Source organism: Drosophila ananassae, chromosome XL, assembly GCF_017639315.1.
Source record: "Drosophila ananassae strain 14024-0371.13 chromosome XL, ASM1763931v2, whole genome shotgun sequence".
Lineage (NCBI taxonomy): Eukaryota > Metazoa > Arthropoda > Insecta > Diptera > Drosophilidae > Drosophila > Drosophila ananassae.
Window position 1 is genome coordinate 2,268,758 of NC_057931.1, and position 18,394 is coordinate 2,287,151.

The 18,394-nt window shown below is 53.8% G+C and overlaps 6 protein-coding genes across 9 annotated transcripts in view; 2 read left to right on the forward strand and 4 right to left on the reverse strand.

The window, feature by feature from the left end:
* The first annotated feature begins 97 nt into the window (after window positions 1–97).
* LOC6503984 (protein rhomboid) lies at window positions 98–5,412 on the forward strand. The gene is made up of 4 exons (XM_001963920.4): window positions 98–948; window positions 3,683–4,044; window positions 4,209–4,551; window positions 4,614–5,412. Exons 1-4 carry the CDS (start codon window positions 706–708, stop codon window positions 4,920–4,922), a joined length of 1,257 nt encoding a protein of 418 aa, XP_001963956.1. The 5' UTR covers window positions 98–705; the 3' UTR covers window positions 4,923–5,412.
* LOC6503672 lies at window positions 2,368–3,559 on the reverse strand. The gene is made up of 2 exons (XM_001963921.4): window positions 3,268–3,559; window positions 2,368–3,204 (listed from the first exon to the last, which is right to left on the reverse strand). Exon 2 carries the CDS (start codon window positions 3,176–3,178, stop codon window positions 2,456–2,458), a length of 723 nt encoding a protein of 240 aa, XP_001963957.1. The 5' UTR covers window positions 3,179–3,204; window positions 3,268–3,559; the 3' UTR covers window positions 2,368–2,455.
* Window positions 5,411–11,458, reverse strand: LOC6503671. 3 transcript variants are annotated; one of them, XM_014905534.3, is made up of 9 exons: window positions 11,305–11,458; window positions 10,326–10,692; window positions 10,123–10,265; window positions 9,028–9,567; window positions 7,912–8,933; window positions 7,753–7,855; window positions 7,402–7,694; window positions 7,164–7,317; window positions 5,411–7,101 (listed from the first exon to the last, which is right to left on the reverse strand). In XM_014905534.3, exons 2-9 carry the CDS (start codon window positions 10,684–10,686, stop codon window positions 5,875–5,877), a joined length of 3,843 nt encoding a protein of 1,280 aa, XP_014761020.1. In that variant the 5' UTR covers window positions 10,687–10,692; window positions 11,305–11,458; the 3' UTR covers window positions 5,411–5,874. The 3 variants fall into 3 exon arrangements, with proteins under 3 accessions (XP_014761020.1, XP_001963958.1, XP_014761019.1); XM_001963922.4 differs by lacking the exon at window positions 11,305–11,458 and adding an exon at window positions 10,912–11,227; XM_014905533.2 differs by lacking the exon at window positions 9,028–9,567.
* A 36-nt stretch (window positions 11,459–11,494) lies between these two features.
* On the forward strand, window positions 11,495–13,781 carry LOC6503985 (testis-expressed protein 10 homolog). The gene has a single exon (XM_001963923.4). The coding sequence runs from the start codon at window positions 11,632–11,634 to the stop codon at window positions 13,546–13,548; it is 1,917 nt and encodes a 638-aa protein (XP_001963959.1). The 5' UTR covers window positions 11,495–11,631; the 3' UTR covers window positions 13,549–13,781.
* On the reverse strand, window positions 13,769–15,857 carry LOC6503670 (WD repeat-containing protein 46). Its single transcript, XM_001963924.4, has 2 exons — window positions 14,030–15,857; window positions 13,769–13,967 (listed from the first exon to the last, which is right to left on the reverse strand). Exons 1-2 carry the CDS (start codon window positions 15,719–15,721, stop codon window positions 13,818–13,820), a joined length of 1,842 nt encoding a protein of 613 aa, XP_001963960.1. The 5' UTR covers window positions 15,722–15,857; the 3' UTR covers window positions 13,769–13,817.
* A 57-nt stretch (window positions 15,858–15,914) lies between these two features.
* LOC6503669 overlaps window positions 15,915–18,394 on the reverse strand; it is a 50,386-nt gene continuing 47,906 nt past the window's right edge. For both annotated transcript variants that reach the window (XM_032452683.1, XM_001963925.4), the window contains exon 6: window positions 15,915–16,596. In XM_032452683.1, the coding sequence (XP_032308574.1) occupies window positions 16,214–16,596 (383 nt within the window). In that variant the 3' untranslated portion in view covers window positions 15,915–16,213. The remainder of the gene's footprint in view (window positions 16,597–18,394) is intronic.

Genomic DNA, 18,394 nt, shown 5'->3' on the forward strand with positions numbered 1-18,394 from the left:
AAATTAAATAATAAAATACTAAGAAATACATTTGAATTTGATACTGGTGTAACGTTTTTCTTAAAGTCATTTTTGAATTTTCTATCGATCGTGTTTTACAATCGATAACTTCCCTGAAATTTTGAAGAAATAATTAAATGGCCAGAGCGTTGTTAGGCGTTGCATTTATTTAAGTTATTCAAGTGTATAAGACTCGTTTTATAAAATAACATTTAATAAAAGGAATCAGAAGAATCGATTATATCGACATCGACATCGATAGTTCTCCACTGCTACTGGTCACTTCTTCAAACCGTCAATTGTTCAATATCCCGCAGCTCCTCCAACAGCTCCAAACAGCTCCACCGCTACTACTCACTCGGAACGGTTGTGTTTTCGCGCTCCGCCGCTGGCTTTAGTTATTTGTTTTGTATTTTTTTTTTTTGTAGTTAGTTTTTGTTAGCCTCTTGGCCAGGCGGCGTCGCCTGCCGTCCATTAGCCACTACTCCGCTCGCTGTTTTACGGCCGTACTTAATCTTATCGCAAATCAAACCGCGGGCATGAGTCGAAGCGCTAAGTGTAATTGAATTTCGGCAACGGTTCGATTTGGCAAACACCAGAGAGAGAGAGAGAGAGACAGTTCTTTGGAAGATTGGGAATCCCTGAGAATCCCGAGAGCCACCCAGACACCATAACAAAGAACCATCCAAAAGAGGAAGCCCAAAGATGCCCGTCAAGACGGTGAACCGCCAGCAGAGCCAGTCGCCTGCCCAGCAGCTCCAGATGCAGCAGCAGAGGGACGTGGAGACCGGGCTGTACCCCACCATTCCGCCGGAGCGCCGATCGCCGCCCTCCCGCCCGCAGACCCTGCGCCAGGACACCGTCGACATGGAGGAGATCCCGCTGAACCAAACCAACGGCTCCCAGGAGCCGGAGGATCGGCGCAAGATGCGTGAGATCTTCGACAAGGTAGAGTGCCTCCCTGTGTCCCCTGAAGGGAGAACCCACGCCCCTACGCCCCTTGGTTCCTCGAAACAATGCCCTGCCATTGTTTGGGAGCGAGGCATTCCGCGGAAAAGCCGCCAGTCAGCCGGAAATATTGCGAAACTGCAGAGTGCAGAAACTGCAAGAAGCTCCAGCCGGCACGAATACCAGCACACGTGCTGCCCTTGGAGAAAGTTGGTGTTCTCCGGCCATTGTTTTGGTTCGGGCGGATGAATCATGCCGAGCATCGATCCACTGCCGCTTAGCCACACCCTCCGACCTCCAACCTCCAACCTCCAACCTCCAACCTCCGACCAGTGCCCCCAAAAGAGCCACTTGCCACTCAAACCAGCACCTTGTGTGTTTTATTTCTGCACCACTTTGTTTTCCTCGCATTGAAAAATCTTGGAACTGGGGGCTCGGGAATGGGAATGGGAATGGGGGGTTCTTATCGTGACAGCGAAAAAAAAAAAAACCGGTTATAAATTATTGTTTGCTCGCCTGAGTTCTGTCTTCGCTTTTGTGTTAGCGTTTGACGGGCGGTTGTGTGGCGTTAGTCACTAGACCCCCTTGCGGCCCACCACCCACCTCGCTATCGGGGCTTGCCGATTTTCGGACACTCCGTCCGCGCTGAGCCCTCTCGGGGCGCAACTGGAAACCAGTTCTAGGTCCAGACCGTCCAGACCGTCCAGACCGTAAACCCCCCATTAGCATGCGAGAGCCGCTTTCTCCGGGCCCCGAAAACCCATTCCCCATTCCCGCATTCCAGACCCTCCGGAGCTCGGCAATCTAATCGGACTCGGACCTCTTATGCTCCGAAAGTACAATCCAATGACATCAAGCCCTCGAGCTCTTCGTTCTGGGGAAGCTTCAGACTGTTGTGATGCTATTTTTAGAGCCCCTCCGAGACCTGGTAACTGTTCCAGGGGTATGTACACAACAGGCCGGCCATCAAGTGACGATGACTGGGCGCCGATCCCCGCGAGGAATCATGCTGCCGCTTATCGCCGGGGGCGGGCATTTGGTGAGCAAATACGCCAGTCCGTGTCGGGAATCCGGACACGGAACTCTGGGATGCCAGCCCCGCTCAAGTACCCTACTATATTGTCTTCCCATGACTATTCAAATTGTCCGGGCGCGAGCTTGATGGGAACTGCCCAGACTACCCTGTTCTCTGCCCCTTATCTCCGCCACTGTCGAAACTAAATACGGAGTTCCCCAAGCAACTGAAACTGAAAGATAAAGGCCGGATTGCCGATCGATTAGGGTAGGCCAGTGAGGCACGGCCAGATCTGGCGGTTGTGCAACTCGACTGGCTTTGGAGCAGCCCCATTTGGCGCGATTCTCGTTCGGATGCCGGGCCTTATATGGCCATGGCCACAATGTGGCAACAACTCCGTCATGTACTCTTTTTTTTAGCTTTTATTTAGTGTTTGTTGACTAATAATTTTGGGTCGATTGTGTAGCGCTTGGTGGGTCGAAATCTAAATCCCTATTCGGTTTCCGAGGGCAGGTCAAAGTAAATCGAGGTCTGACGCTGTGGCAGGGACACCAGCTGGTTGGAGGGCGCCCCTCCGACGGGGACCTCTCCGGGGGATGGGGGACTGCCAGACGATGGCGGATCCTCGTCCACCACATCCTGCCAGTCCGGGGTGAGCTGGTCCTGTTGCTGGTGTCGCTCCTTCTCGTCGAGCAGTTCCTGTCTGAGATATTCCTGTTCCCGGCGCAGCTCTAGCTCGTGCTCCTTCTGCTGACGCAGTCGCATCCGTAGGCGCTGGCGGTAGAGGGTCGTTGGTCGTCTGGGAGCGGCCACTTGCCGGATGAGGTCCGGCAAAGTGCCCAGCCATTCCGGGGCCATGTGCGGCATTCTGCGATCGGCTGGGGCGCTCCTACTGGGGCTGCCACTGGTCCGGCGCATGGTAGCACTGTGCTGGGTGGCCAGGGCCAGGGCCTGGGCCTGGCGCCTCTCCAGCGCCGCCAGCTCGCGCTTGGCCCGTGCCTGGTCTGGGCCGTGGCTGGTGCAGTGATTCACGACCAGGAAGAGTGCCGCCATGCCCACATAAAGCATAAGGACGGTGGCCAGACCGGATGATTCCTGGGCCGATTCGTCGTCCGCCGGAAAGCACTCGCAGCCAGCACCACCGGTCTTGCCCGGACCGGGAGTCCAGCCAAGCCAGGTGGTCACATGGCGGGCCATTTGCACCAGCTGCAGCATTCCGGATGAGTGATGTTTCCAATTAACTTCGGAGGGAGATTATTTCAAAAATGAAGACTCGCCTAGGGTCCTTGTGGGAAGGTACTTACGGGGAGTTGTAGTGTTTCCCTGTTACTTGAAAGATTTGTCCTGGGTTGTAGTGCCTATTGGTAGTATTGTACCTTTACCTTCCGTGTCATTGGGTATGGGTTGCTGGGTACCGGGTTGTACGGTTACATTGATTGATGTTTTCTAACGACAGATCTTCACTAGATTTTCACTTTTTTTTTTGGTTTTTTTCACAAAATTTGAGATGTGTAGGTGAAGTCTGTGTTAGGAGTGTGTGGTCGTCCGCCCAGCTCGAGACCAGGCTGAGAACTGAGCTCCGAACAGCCCGGCCCCCGGGCCTCACGTTGACAGCTCGGGACACGGCCTACTCGGGACGGGTTTGGAGCGTCCATGGACTACTTGGATCGGAATCTTGGTTTTGGGATAGGAACTCATGGTGTCGCCCTTTCTTTCCAGCACGACTCCGACCGCGATGGCATGATCAACACCCACGAGCTGAAGGAGCTCATCTCGAACGGATACTGCCGGGACATACCCGCCTACATTGCCGCCCAGATCCTGAAGCGCGCCGACCAGGACAACGACGGGCACCTGGACTTCGAGGAGTTCTACACCATGTCGCTGCACCACAAGTGGATGATCCGCAACCTCCTCACCCGGTACTGCCGGTACGTGGTGCCGCCGCCCAAGCCGCTGGAGGGCGATGAGCCGGACGGCGCCTACGAGAAGCAAATGTCCATCTGCCCGCCGCCCCTCACCATGGTGCTCTTCTCGATCATCGAGATCATCATGTTCCTGGTGGACGTGATCCACTTCCAGTGAGTAGTCCCCCAGTCTAGATTGTAATTGGAGCACTCTCCGCTTTCAGTCTTCCCCTGGAAGTGGGTGTAATGGATCTGCAGTCCAGTCCACTTCCCAGGAACCTTTGTTTTGAGGAAGTAGTTCCAGAGAACCGACTCTGACGAGTGTCTTTTTTCCACAGAGACGACCCCAACCACCAGGACAGGATCGGAGAGAGCACCAGCGGCCCGGCGGCCACCCTGTTCATCTACAATCCCTACAAGCGCTACGAGGGATGGCGCTTCGTCAGCTACATGTTCGTCCACGTGGGCATCATGCACCTGATGATGAACCTCATCATCCAGATATTCCTCGGCATAGCCCTGGAGCTGGTGCATCACTGGTGGCGCGTGGCCCTGGTCTACCTGGCGGGGGTGCTGGCCGGCTCCATGGGCACCTCGCTGACCAGCCCGCGGATCTTCCTGGCCGGAGCCTCCGGCGGAGTGTACGCCCTGATCACCGCGCACATTGCCACGATCATCATGGTGAGTGGGAGATCGCTTAGCAACTGGCCATAGCCCGTCCCTAATCCCCGTTTCTCTCGCAGAACTATTCGGAAATGGAGTACGCCATCGTGCAGCTGCTGGCCTTCCTGCTCTTCTGCTTCACGGACCTGGGCACCTCGGTGTACCGCCACCTGACCGACCAGTACGACCAGATCGGCTACGTGGCGCACCTGTCCGGCGCCGTGGCCGGGCTGCTGGTGGGGATCGGGGTGCTGCGGAACCTGGAGGTGCGTCGCTGGGAGCGTATTCTCTGGTGGGTGGCCGTTATCGTCTACTTCGCCCTCATGACCACCGGCATCATCATCCACGTCTTTGTGCCGGACTACTTCCCCAAGCAGGAGTACAACTAGCCATAGCCGGTAGCCGGTAGCCGGTAGCCGGTAGCCGCTAGCTGGTAGCCCTAAGTCTTAGCCATGTAGCCTTTCTAGCCCATCCAAAGTGCGCTTCTGGGATGCGGAAACACGCACAGTGCTTATACAGATATCCGCCGAGGATCCGCCCTCGCTCCACACCATGCCACGCCGTGCCGTGCCGTGCCGTGCCGACCATGTGCCTACGTAATTTATTTTCCCCCACTCGAGCATCGAGCGCAGGTGTATCGTGCCTATTTATATACTAACTATATATATCTTCGATCTACATGACGCCGCGAAATGACGCTGGACCCGACTCCGAACAAAGCTCGGCTGCATTTCGTCTTTTTCTACTCTTTTTTTTTTCTTAAAATAACGAAGCGAAAAGTTTTTAGCAATCAAGGAACACCGAATTGTATATTTTGGAGATCTATTTTAAGACTTTACACTTAAACGCAAATAATAAATAAAAACAAATAAAAAAGTATAAGTTTTTCCTTTTATTGTGCTTGAGAAAACCGCTTTACATTGTAATATATACTTTAAAGACAACATATTCTAAATAAGGGTGTCACTTTCATCCTCACTCCAGTGTGGTTGGGAGACCAGCTCTCGTTCCTTGGGCCGGAACTGGGAGTCCCAAATGAGTTCGTTATTCGTATTACATAAACATATTAAAAAAAAAAAGAACTAAAAAATACAAAAATTCTGTTTATAGCCACCTTGCAGCTAACTGGGATAAGAACACAAAATTAACTAATACTCTGCCCGTTCTTTCGGTTGCGGTTGCGGTTTCCTTATTTTCTTTCTTTCTTGTCAGAATCCTTTCCTTGATCCTTGAACTTTAACACAAGATTCTCTCTTTCTTTCTCCTTTTGTATTTTTGTGATGGCTCTCGAAGACTCAGTCTTGGATTTCTCTGGTAGGCGGTACACTTATGAGCTAGAAACTATTTCCCTGAGGACGGCACCGGCACCGGCACCGGCACCGGAACCGGAACCGGCACCGGGGTGCTGGCGGCACGCGGATACGGCAGGAACTGCAGCTTGGTCGTGTCGCACATGGCCACCTTGGCGACGGAGAGCCAGGCCTGGGGCACCATGTGGTGCAGAATGGACTCGAGCCGGTCCACGGGCAGGAAGGCAACGCACTGCGAGTGGTCCGATGTCTCCTGGCAGTTGTCCTCCGGGGAGCAGCGATTGAGCGGATCGCTGGCCGGAATGCCGGGCACTGGGCGGCGCACGGGTATCACATCCTTGCCGGAGCCCTTGTACAGGTTGCCGGTGGCGCTCAGCAGCTGGTTCACCAGTCCCAGCCGGAACACGCTCAGCTGCTCGCTGTTGCTGCTGACGGCCTGCATCACGGCGCTGATCATGTTCGCGGCATTGTGCATGCAGTTGGGGGTCAGCAGCAGCTCCTTGATGGTCGGGCAGTGGGCAAGCATGGCGCCAAAGCCGTCGTCCACGTCCACGTTGAGCAGCTCGAGGCGCCGCATCTTGCCGATCAGCGCCAGACCCCCCATAATGTCGTCCACCGGGAAGAGGGCCATGCTGCGGTGATCGTTTTCCAGCCGGAAGCTGTGCAGCGACTTCATGGACGGCAGCACGTCCCTTCCCAGCTTCACGCAGTCGATGTCCTGGCCAAAGCCCAGCGTGAGCACCTCCAGCAGCGGCAGTCCCTTCAGCAGCTGCAGCGGCATCTTCCCCAGGTTGGTCACTCCGCGCAGGCTCAGCTCCCGCAGATGCTTCATCTTGGACAGGGTGCCGAACGAGGTGACCGTGCCTTTCAGGTCCGACATGTGCAGGCGGAGCACGCGCAGGCCCTCCATGCGGTCCAGGTTGACCAGGCTGAGGGAGCTGCTGATGCAGTTCGTGCGGAGCTCCAAGAGATGCGGCAGCGTGCGGAAGACCAGTTGCAGGAACTCCGAGTCGCAGGGATCAGTGCGCAGGACACGCAGGGCCTTCAGGACGCGCATATCCCCGGTCATCCGGATCTGGGGCTTGTTCATCACCACGCCCATCATGTCCAGCTCGCGGGTGCGATGGCGCGCCAGCTCGCGTAGGAAGTACACCCAGTTGCCGATCAGCGTGTCCCGGAGGCAGACAGTGCGCCACACGCTCATCTCGCGGCTGACCATGGCCCAGGTCTTGCACACGCGCGACATGTTGGCCCTCTCCTGGAACACAAAGACCTGGATTAGAGGAAACACATGGAGACTAAGACTGACTGACAACGCACCTGCAGGCTCATGGTCTTCATGATGGCCAACAACACCTGGCAGCCGTTTTGGGCGTCGGTCACGGACGAGACCAGGTCGAGGCGCGGCTTCTTCGACAGAATGCGCTTGTTGTAGATCTTATCATAGCTGGTCAAGTCCGGGGGACGCGGCACCCTGCGGAGGAGAGAAGGACAATAGTTAGAATCCGCGATAGGTTCCGCCGGTGCCTTCCAGGGTTTTGAAGCTGAACCGACTCACAATTTCATGCGCGGACGCGGCGGATCTGCGAGAATGGCGATGGCCTTGCGGCCGCCGATCACCACCACCTCCTGCTCCCTGGGCGAGCGGCACCTGGGCACCACATCGGTGAGGAGCTGAGCCGGCGGCAGCTGGCCGGGCAGCTCGATCTCCTCGGCAATCTCCATCAAGCTGGAGCCGCTGACAGTGTCGTCTTGGTCCGGAGTAAACGCTCGGGCGTGCATCAAGGTCATGTCGACATCCATTGCCTCGCCAGCAGTGGGCTTCTTCACCAGTCTGGACTTCCAGCAGTTCTGCAAGAAGATTATCTTGGATTTGTTTTGCGGATCAGGGATGGAGGCCTCTACTCACCAGACAGATGTTGCTCTTGGGAGAGCCTTGCTGCTTGGGCAGCATCAGTGGTCCCTGACAGGTTATGCAATTGGGTCCCCTGATCGGGGTCTTGGCCACGGAGCTGTGAAGAAGGAGGATTAGGAGGATTCTAGGTGGGTTCTTGACTCGACTATGTACCTTCGCTTGCGGGAAGTGGCCGAGCCCGATGGCCCGGCTGCAGCGCCGCCTCCTCCGGCTGCTCCGCCGCTCCCGTTGCTGGCAGCCAAGACCCTAGCGTTGCCCTTCACCGCGCTAGTGGCTGTCCAGCCCTCGGACGGCGGACTGGCGCCTTTCGGCACCTTCGGCTTGGAGACACGCTTTCCTGTCACAGCCAGGGGGGCCGACTGCAGAGCCTGGGCCTGTGCCTGGGATTTGGCGCGCTGCGGGGCGGGCGTGGCCCGACGCACCAGCTCCCACTCCGGCCCCGCCTCCTGCGGCTGGCGCTGAAAGCAGAAATGCTCAATGGTCAGTTCACCTTCTAGCAACGGAATGATGTCTTCGCGGGAGCGCAACTTCCTGCCGCTGGGGGCGATGAAGAAGACGTCGCCGGTGCGGCGCTTCGGATTTCCGTTGCTGGGCAGCACCAGCTCCCGTTTCCAGCCGTAGGCGAAGGGCAGGCGATAGAACTCGTCGGTGGCCTTCAGTTTCAGGTTTCCCAACGGAGTGGGCGGTGGCTCCGGCTTCGCGATGGCCTCGGGTTGGGCTTCCTTGCGGAGTTCCTGATCCAGCTCAGACACGGTCTGAGCGTCCTGCTGGGTGGGATCCTGGGAGCTTTGTGGCTTCTCTTGGTCGCTGGCAGTGGCAGCGTCTTCTTGGTTGGGACGTTTGGGCGACGATGACTGAGCTGGCTCCTCCTTGGCCGGATCCTGTTGGGGAGAGCTGGCTGCCCGCTTGAGAGATCGGTTTGGTGACGAAACCACATCCTCATCATCGTCGTCGTCGTCGATTTCAATGACTACGGCCTGGACCGGCTTCTGCTCGATGATCTCCAGGTCCATATCTATTTCCTCTTTTTCCGGCTGTGGCTCCTTCTTCTTGGTTGGCTGCTCCTCCTCCTTGGCTTGCTGCTTCTCCGTTTCCAGTTCCGGCTCCGGCTCTGGCTCTGGCTCCGGCTCCGGTTTTGGGTTCGGTACCTGCTCCGGCTCATTCTCATCTTCATCCTAAGGGGGCGACATAAGCGAAGAGAAGGTCAAAGGGTTAGTGGATACGAGATATTCCCGGCGATAAGCATAAAATTTTTGTTGGGGTCTCCACCTGGTTGTCTAACTCTGTTTGTTGCATGGTGGTTGGACTGTGTGGCGCCGGGTTGGAGGAGTTGCTCGTTGTTAAATTTGTACTAGTTGTTTCAACCTCTGATTCCGGCACGGGCTCGGTCTGAGTTTCTTGATCGGTTGGTTTCAACTCCCGATCCCGATCCCGCTCCGGCTCCGGCTCCGGCTCCCTATCCCGATCAGTTTGAGTCTCAATTGCTGGCGGCGTTGCTGCCGGCATGCCATTTCGTTCTGAATCGAAGCTGGAGGACAAAGAGGACTCCGGCGATGGAGGCGTGGCAAGCGACAGTGCCTGCTGCTGCTCTTGATCTTGCGTTTGGGGCTGCGGCGGCGGCTGCTGCTGCTGCTGCTGGGTCTGGTGTTGATGCTGCTTCGGCTTCTCCACCTTCCTCTCCTCTTCATCCACTGAGGCTCCCACCTCGACTTGGCCTTCAGCTGGCTCTGCCATCTCAGGTCCCTGCAACGCCTCCCTGGGAAACACCCGTAGGCCACTGTTGACGAGCGCTCGCAGCTCGACTGGCGACTGCGTTTCGGTTGGAATTGATGATCGATCGGTTGGTTGGTTGGTTTGTTGTGGAGATTGAGGTGGAGATTCGATTCGAGTGGCACAAGCACAAGCACGGGCACGGGCACAGGCACGGGCACATACAATAACAACAAACAGAACAAATAAAGTGCTGCTCGCATTCGCATTCTTCAGAACTCGCTAGTCACACAAAACCCAAGCAGACACACATTAAATGGAAACAAACAGGCGCCGGGCATCACCCACTGCACATCGCCCACTCGGCGGCGATCGAGTCTGTCCAAACAATTGGGCGAGAGCCAGCGGAGTATCAGATTCAAAGTCGGGGTCTTGGCTTCAGCCTACAGACAAAGCACTTCAGTGTTTACATCGAAAACTTAGACACAGAGACAGAACATGAATCTTTCCCGGGATAGCTTCCACCATCCCACGGACAAGATAGGCCAAATGACACAGGCGCCTGCCAAGCCTCGTCACTTCTACGCTTTTGAGCCTTCGGAGAGATGCCCCCAGCAGCTTCGGACGCCCGGCTCTGCCTGCCCCGGTACTCACCTGCGAGTCCAGATCCGAGCTGCTGTCAATGCTGTGCGACGTGGAGAGCTTCGGGTATCCCCCGGTCCAGCCGATGAGAGCCACTTCTCCCGATAGCAAGCGTTCGCGAGCCCGCTTGCTCTTCTTTTTCTTCTTCTTGGCGCCTGGTTGGGAAATTACAACGTTTTTTAACTCAGAATCTCACGAAAGCAGCTGGCACTCACCGTTCATGGCGCCACCGTTCTCCTCGCCATTCATGTGCGGCGATGAGGAGCTAGCAGTGTCCTCGTTTCCCGAGCTGAGCGACAGCTCTCTGGCCAGGGCATTGGCCACCAGGAGGCGGTCGCGCATGTTGCTGGGTCCCATGCCGACGGCGGGGCTGCGACCTCCGACCGGGCTGCGGCCACCACTGGGACTACGGTTGCCAAAATATCCGGATCCGGGCGAAGTGGCCGGACCATGTCCGTTGCTGGGCCCGGCCGGGCGGTCGGGGAGGAACTCGATGCTGGAGCTGCGCGAGGAGGACTTTTCGCGCTTCTTGGTGTGTGACTTCGACGGTCCGGGGGTGTCGTCGGGCGAGCTCATGGCGCTCTGGAAGAGATTCGAGGGATAGAAGTCAGTGTCGGATATGGCAGGGGTTGGTTTTCAGGCGGCAGTGGCAGTGATTGATTCGCGAGCTGTTGGTCTCTTGTAAGCAATTGCAACTGTACTGGGAATGCGGCATGCAACTCGGCAAAAGCTGTGTGCCTGTGTGACGGTGTGTGTGTGTGTGTGTGAGTGTGCGACTGAGATAGCCTCTGGAATCTTGACCTAGCATGTGCTCATTGCAGATTTTCGCCTTGTATGCGAGCCGCTGTTTGTTTTTCTGCAACTTCCGCCGATTCGAATGAAAGGGGAAACTTGAACGCAGCGGGCCCAGCTAGCGGGATCGCCGCGCCACTTCCCGCAGGAGTGCTTGCAACGCAAATTGGCCATTTAACCCGCCGCCCTGAAATTGCGCTGAAATTCAGCTAGCAATTATTGTCCATTTTGCTTGGTTACTGCGTTTATTGTTGGCGGCGCTTGAAAACTTGTCCCTTTGGACGCGAGAGTGTGCGAGAAGTCCCCCATGCGTGTGTGCGTAAGTGACGCCAAACAGAACGCTGCACGAACGGAGTCGGCTTCCCCCATATATTGCGCTATACTCTGGTTTCAAAGACTCACCGGGCTTCTGACACTGTATCAGGAGACTATTTTAACACAAATTGAGGCGAGGTAGCTCGCAAATCAGCAAAACGTATGTTTCAAGTGTCCCGGTGGTTGACGCAAAGAGAACGCAGAGAGAACCCGGTGGTTGGGCCCAAAGCGGCGGGTAACTGGTCCTACTGCTCGACAGCTGATAGCTTCCAGTGTTGGGCAACCGATAACCGAGTCGATAACTTTCTAGCCGGCAATCGGTCCATCTCTATAGCTGGAGCACATGGTGAATGTTAATTTTGCGTTCAAAATTCGAAATATTTTGCCGGATTTGAATACAAACAACCCGCCACAATGGGCGGCCACCACAAAAAGAACCTGCGGGCGGAGAAGGCCAAAGTGAAGCTAAAGGGCGCCAAGCTGCCCAAGGGCCTAAATGTCACCAAAACGGACTTCAAGGTGCGCAAGATCGAGATTCGGGAGCAGCTGAAGGAATCCTCATATACGGAAACCGGTCTACGGCAGTTCAATCTCAAGGAGACCCTCTCCCGACTGAAGCACCACAGCGTCAAGTTCCGTCAGGATGCACTGCGTAATGTGAGGGACTCTGTGAAGGCCGGCAGTGCTGACCACCTGATCGGTCACCTCAACGATCTGTTCCAGGGAATTGCAGCCGGAGCTCTGGACATGGAGCGTTCAGCCAGACAGGAATCGTTTAAGACGCTAGACGTGCTGCTGGAGGCACTACAGCCATCAGCAGTAGCTCCATTTTTCCATGTGATCGCCACATACTTGCGGTGTGCCATGACCCACGTGCTGCCGGCTATCCAGGAGGACTCTCTACTCATGCTAGACGTGCTGCTGCAGCGAGTGCCACCGGCTCTTCTGGCAGAGCGCAGTGCCAGCGTCATCATCGGCAACTTCATCGACATGATCTCCCGCTCGCGCCACGACAACGAGCGGGCCAATCGCACGCTTACTCTGAATCTGGGCCAGGGGAAGCAGACCACTGTGAAGTGGCGCACAAAGGTGCTGATCCGCCTGCACCAGATACTCGGCACTCTGGTCCACCAGGGCGGCAAGACCCTAAAGTCCTCCCCGAGCCGACTAATCAAATTCGAGGAGAATCTTCCTCAGTTCTACAATGTTCTCGCTCCGCACCGGCAGGACCTGCGGGACCTGCACGCTATCCTGAATGAGAGCAGCTTGAGCGCCGAGGGGTTCCGCCTGCAGACCTACGTGGAGCAGCTGATGCCTCTGCTCCAGGACAACTGGCTGGAAGTGCGCCCGCAGATACAACAGCCACTGCTCAGCCAGGATGCGGCCGCTAGTCTGCACGTTGTCGTGGGCCTGATGACCCTGCTTTGGACTCTGATTGGGCAGCATGAGGCTGCCAATAACACCACGGACCTCAGCGAATGGCTAAGAACGAACTACGCCAAGAAGTTCCTCCTCAACTTTCTGGACAAGGACGGTGCTCGGTTTCCCTACCAACAGATCCCTGGCACGGCCAAGAAGGCGTCGAAGGAGAAGGGCCCAGCCGATGGCGGAGAGCTCTGCTTGCCGCAGAATCTCGGCATCGTCCAGTTGACCTGTCACTTCCACCCCAATCCTACCCAGAAACAGGGCCAGCTCTTCGGTCACCTGGTGAACTACCTGCAGCAGAGCCTGCAGCATTTGGGATCGCTGCCCCCGGAACAGCAGCTCCAGCTGGTTGAAGCCCAGCGCCCGCTGCTCCTGGAGAACGCCAGAGTCCTACTAGACATTGTGCCCGAACCACTGACCAATCTGCTGACCGCCTCCATCCAGGCCTACGTGGGCCAGAAGTACACCACGCGCGAGGGCGTAGCCACCCGGGTCCTTAGCCTGTTCTGCGACATCATAGAACGTGCGGATCTCTACACCCGCTATGGAGGCGCCGAGCGGTTTGGCCCCTTCCTGGGCTATTTGCCCCAACTGCTCCTGAAGCCGACGGTTGGCGAGGGCACGCTGCGTGCCATGGCCACTCTGTGCCGCCAACTGAACGCGGTCTTCATGTCCGCTCTGATCCAGGCCGCCCCGGAAGTGGTCGGCCACCTGGGAAAGTTGCAAGTGACCGGCGAGGCGGAGGGCGAGGACAAGTTCGAGAACCAGAAGCGCGTCCTCAATCTCTTCTACTACGCCAGGGACTTGGATAAGCAGCGGAAACTGGAGCAGGCCCTGAAGGAAGTGGAGCAAGAAGGCAGCCAGGAAGCCGCCAGCTACCTGAAGGCGGTGCTGAGCCTCGGTTAGGATAGTGATAGATTTTAGTGACAATAACTATAAGAGTACTTTAGGTTATAGATGTAAGGTTCGTTTAATACATTTATGTGGAACTCCCGCATATTCCAGGCTGATAGTCGTGCAACAAGTTAACAAAGAAGCGGAAAGTGGCTTTCGTAGACTAGTTATCCCTTTAATAGCTACCTCCTACCCGTAAGGACTCTGTATATAAAGAAAACTTATGTAGAAATACTTTGTAAATATGTATTATATTCTTTACTCTTAGACTAGGACAAGTTTCAGGTTTTTTGCTTTTTCGGGGGCTTGGGCTTAAATCTATCCAGCACGGAGGGCTTGGGCTTCTTGGTCTTCGCCACAGCACCGTCCTCCTTGGCGGTGTGCTCCTTGATGACGCTCTTCTTGGCCTCCCGCACCTCGGCAATAAACTCCTGCGGGAAGAGGAAATAAATATGAATATTTGTTTTAAATACCAAGCTGATATCCGACTCACCTTGCGCTTCAGGTCCTTGACGATCTGCTTGTTGCGAGCCGCATTGGCGCTGCCTCCTTTGCCCTTCATCTTGTGGCGGGACTTCATGTTGATTTTCGGTGGCTTCAGGTGGAACAGCTTCCTCTTGGCGTCGATCTTCTCCTGCAGCGTCGGCGCATCCACTCCGGTTATTTCGTGCGGGTTCAGAGTGATCAGTTCGGGCGGAATCTTCTCCAGCAGGGCGTGCACTTCGTGTTCGCGGCGTTGTTTCGATGTCTCGTAAGGATTGGCCTCCATGGCATCGAAGTTGGGCTCACCGGAGCCGGGGACAAGCAGCGATTGGAAGCCCTTGGCTGTGGAGACGCCCAGCACATCTTCGTACGGGCAGAAGCGCAGGCCGTGGACGAAGGCATCGCATCGCTGCCGAAGGTAGGGAAGCTTCTCGTAGTTTCCGGTGCCGCCACCAGAGAGCATATCTGCGTAGGTCTCCAGGTAGGTGCCTTGCGACAGGGCTAGCATGCCGCGCTGCGAGACATCCAACTCGTTGGCGGGCAGACGGAGTTGGAAGTGGGCCAGAGGCTTGTCCTGCACCAGATTGCGAACATCCCACACCTTCACCGCGCGATCCAGTCCAGCCGTGACCAAATGCTGGCCTCGAGGATCCACTGCTAGCGCCGACATGGCCGTGGAGTGGCACAACAGCTTCGCCAGCGGCTCACGCACTTTGGGCGACCACATCGATACTACGCCCTTGCCGCCGCCTATGCACAGAACACCGTTGCTGGGATTGTGGCGCATTATTCGAATGTCGCCGAGGTTGGTCTGGAAGTTGCCAACCAGCTCACCGATGGAGACGTCCAGCCAGGAGGCGTAGCCGGCCGTGTTGCCCGCGGCGAGCAGGAAGTGGTAGGGCAGAAAGTCGAGACGGTTCACGCGCGCCAACCGCTTGACGCAGTGCAGCTCGGTGCCCTTGTTGTCGTAGAAATAGACCCAGGACTTCTGGGCCACCGCAAACATCGTGTTGACGTGCAGCCACTGGACATCCTCGATGCTCTCCATGGCGTTGAACTCGCAGTGCAGTTTCTTTGTGACCCAGTCGAAGGCGGCGATGTGTCCACGTCTCCCGCCGAGCAGCAGATGCCGTCCGTTCTTGGTGTAGCGCATGTGGTACGGGCCGAATTCCATGTTGAGACTAAAGTGCTTGGCCGCCGACTGGAGGTCCACGTTGTCGGCTATCTGCCCCTGCCGGTACTCGGCGGTGACTTCGCCCTCGTCCGCCTCCAGCTGTCCGGCAGTTTCATGTAGCAGTAGCTCCGTACGCGCCGCCTGCTCGACGGCATACTCCAAGTACTTCTCCCGGCGGGTCTGCTGCTCCTTGAAGTGCCGGGTCTTGACCCCCTTTGCTTCCACCTTCTCGCCGCGTGAGTATTTGTCCAGCAGCTCCTGGGGAATGGGGTTTCTCTTGGCCTGGGCCTCCTCCTCCGTCTCCTCTTTGAGCTTGCCCTTGGGTTTGGGTTTTATGGAGGCCTTCCTGGGTTTCTCCTTTTTAATTTTATTCTGCATTTTAATGAAATCGCCAACAAAGTTCTGTTGGCTCTTCCGTTTTAGTGGCTTTACGGCTTCCAGGTCATTGTTTTCCGGCTTCGCAGAGTCAAAGTAGCGCTTAAAGGTTGTCTTGGGCTTTGGGCGCCCTTTCGGCGCTTTCTTGGTCATTTTGAAGGCGCTGTTGGTTAAATAATTCTAAAACCTAGGTTTAAAAAAAATTGGCTCTTTGAATTTGACAACAACGTGCACGTGCTGCTTCTTCTTCTTTAGTCCAGGGAGTCAGCTGCTGTCCCAAATATTCGATAGCTTTGTCTAATTTATCGATAAAAATTCAAATTTGAATTTAAACAAGTTGCTTTTCGGTTTTCTTATATATTTTTAATAAAAGTAGTAAACAAAAAAACATATATCTTAGGTAGTATATTTAAGTATTTAGTTGTGATTTCGTTGATAGTTTTGTATTTCTCAGTTGGGGCTTAAAACTAATCCGAAAAGATATTAAAACTCATTTTGGGCGGCAAAACGATTTCAAGATCCTTTCGCGCAAACATTTATAGTTAGGACAGTTAAGTTAGACCTTATTTTGGTACCACACCGGCGCTCGTTAGACGAATCCGTCAGTCTCTTCTGGGAGGCCCCTTCCCCGTTAAGGGTGTCGGGCTAATAGACCCGTCCGTAGGGCAGGGTGTTGGGATAGTACGGCATCAGAAACTTGCCGCCGAACCGGGGCTGCGACTGTGCCGACTCGCTGCTCGAGGAGAACATGGAGGTGCAGATCTCGGCCCGATCCCGGTGCAACCGGCTACTGCTGTTCGACGTGCTCGTCGTCCCCGCGATTCCCAGTCCCAGTCCCAATCTCAGGCCACTTCCGTGGCGCCGCTCTCGTCGACGTGTCCGTATCAGCGAGAAAATAGCCACCACCACGGCTACCAGGAAGATCAGTCCCAGGACACAGAAGGAAATGGCCAGCTTGGATATGGAGAGGCAGAGTGTGCCCTCGCCCGGAAGCACTTGTCCGCGCAGATTCGCTGGATAATCCTCTCCTGAAAGGCGGGTTGAAAAAGTTATGAGGAAAGATGAAAATCTTGTCTTTAAAAATATAATATCTTTATTAATTTCTCTCCAATCTTAAAGCGGATTACCTTTTTAAGGGGGACCCCTTGGAAAAAATCGAAAAAATTGAAAACGATATTTAAGAAAAGTTTTAAATGAGGAATTGAGCTAATCGGTTCCCTGATTATAGAAAGGTATGCCTTTTTCAGATCGGAGTAAAATTGGAAAAGTTATGATCTTCGGAAGGGAGTAAAATGGGGGGTCCCGAAAATGGGAACTTTTTAAGGGGTACCCCTTGGAAAAAATCGAAAAAATTGAAAAGGATATTTAAGAAAAGTTTTAAATGAGGAACTGAGCTAATCGGTTTCCTGATTATAGAAAGGTATGCCTTTTTTAGATCGTAGTAAAATTGGAAAAGTTATGATCTTCGGAAGGTAGCAAAATGGGGGGTCCCGAAAATGGGCACTTTTTAAGGGGTACCCCTTGGAAAAAATGGAAAAAATTGAAAACGATATTTAAGAAAAGTTTTAAATAAGGAACTGAGCTAATCGGTTCCCTGATTATAGAAAGGTATGCCTTTTTTAGATCGTAGTAAAATTGGAAAAGTTATGATCTTCGGAAGGTAGCAAAATGGGGGGTCCCGAAAATGGGCACTTTTTAAGGGGTACCCCTTGGAAAAAATGGAAAAAATTGAAAACGATATTTAAGAAAAGTTTTAAATAAGGAACTGAGCTAATCGGTTCCCTGATTATAGAAAGGTATGCCTTTTCCAGATCGGATCAAAATTGGAAAATTTATGATCTTCGGAAGGTAGCAAAATGGGGGGTCCTGAAAATGGGCACTTTTTAAGGGGTACCCCTTGGAAAAAATCGAAAAAATTGAAAACGATATTTAAGAAAAGTTTTAAATGAGGAATTGAGCCAATCGGTTCCCTGATTATAGAAAGGTATGCCTTTTTCAGATCGGATTAGAATTGGGAAAGTTATCATCTTCGGAAGGGAGCAAAATGGGGGGTCCTGAAAATGGGCACATTTTAAGGGGTACCCCTTGGAAAAAATGGAAAAAATTGAAAACGATATTTAAGAAAAGTTTTAAATGAGGAATTGAGCTAATCGGTTCCCTGATTATAGAAAGGTATGGCTTTTTCAGATCGGATCAAAATTGGAAAAGTTATGATCTTCGGAAGGGAGCAAAATGGGGGGTCCTGAAAATGGGCACATTTTAAGGGGTACCCCTTGGAAAAATGGAAAAAATTGAAAACGATATTTAAGAAAAGTTTTAAATGAGGAATTGAGCTAATCAGTTCCCTGATTATAGAAAGGTATGCTTTTTTTAGATCGGATCAAAATTGGAAAAGTTATGATCTTCGGAAGGTAGCAAAATGGGGGGTCCCGAAAATGGGGACTTTTTAAGGGGTACCCCTTGGAAAAAATCGAAAACATTGAAAACGATATTAAAGAAAAGTTGTAAATGAGGAATTGAGCTAATCGGTTCCCTGATTATAGAAAGGTATGCCTTTTTCAGATCGGATTAGAATTGGGAAAGTTATCATCTTCGGAAGGGAGCAAAATGGGGGGTCCTGAAAATGGGCACATTTTAAGGGGTACCCCTTGGAAAAATGGAAAAAATTGAAAACGATATTTAAGAAAAGTTTTAAATGAGGAATTGAGCTAATCAGTTCCCTGATTATAGAAAGGTATGCTTTTTTTAGATCGGATCAAAATTGGAAAAGTTATGATCTTCGGAAGGTAGCAAAATGGGGGGTCCCGAAAATGGGGACTTTTTAAG

What these genes read in the sequence shown, in the direction of transcription:
- LOC6503984 (XM_001963920.4), top strand. Translation starts at nt 706, where the DNA reads ATGCCCGTCAAGACGGTGAACCGCCAGCAGAGCCAGTCGCCTGCCCAG. An exon ending in GTGGACGTGATCCACTTCCA is followed by an intron (nt 4,045 to 4,208) that starts GTGAGTAGTCCC and finishes TTTTTTCCACAG; the next exon opens with AGACGACCCCAACCACCAGG. An exon ending in ACATTGCCACGATCATCATG is followed by an intron (nt 4,552 to 4,613) that starts GTGAGTGGGAGA and finishes TTTCTCTCGCAG; the next exon opens with AACTATTCGGAAATGGAGTA.
- LOC6503672 (XM_001963921.4), bottom strand. Translation starts at nt 3,178, where the DNA reads ATGCTGCAGCTGGTGCAAATGGCCCGCCATGTGACCACCTGGCTTGGC.
- LOC6503671 (XM_014905534.3), bottom strand. Translation starts at nt 10,686, where the DNA reads ATGAGCTCGCCCGACGACACCCCCGGACCGTCGAAGTCACACACCAAG. An exon ending in GAACGGTGGCGCCATGAACG is followed by an intron (nt 10,266 to 10,325) that starts GTGAGTGCCAGC and finishes TTTCCCAACCAG; the next exon opens with GCGCCAAGAAGAAGAAAAAG. An exon ending in CCAAGAGCAACATCTGTCTG is followed by an intron (nt 7,695 to 7,752) that starts GTGAGTAGAGGC and finishes ATCTTCTTGCAG; the next exon opens with AACTGCTGGAAGTCCAGACT.
- LOC6503985 (XM_001963923.4), top strand. Translation starts at nt 11,632, where the DNA reads ATGGGCGGCCACCACAAAAAGAACCTGCGGGCGGAGAAGGCCAAAGTG.
- LOC6503670 (XM_001963924.4), bottom strand. Translation starts at nt 15,721, where the DNA reads ATGACCAAGAAAGCGCCGAAAGGGCGCCCAAAGCCCAAGACAACCTTT. An exon ending in TCAAGGACCTGAAGCGCAAG is followed by an intron (nt 13,968 to 14,029) that starts GTGAGTCGGATA and finishes CTCTTCCCGCAG; the next exon opens with GAGTTTATTGCCGAGGTGCG.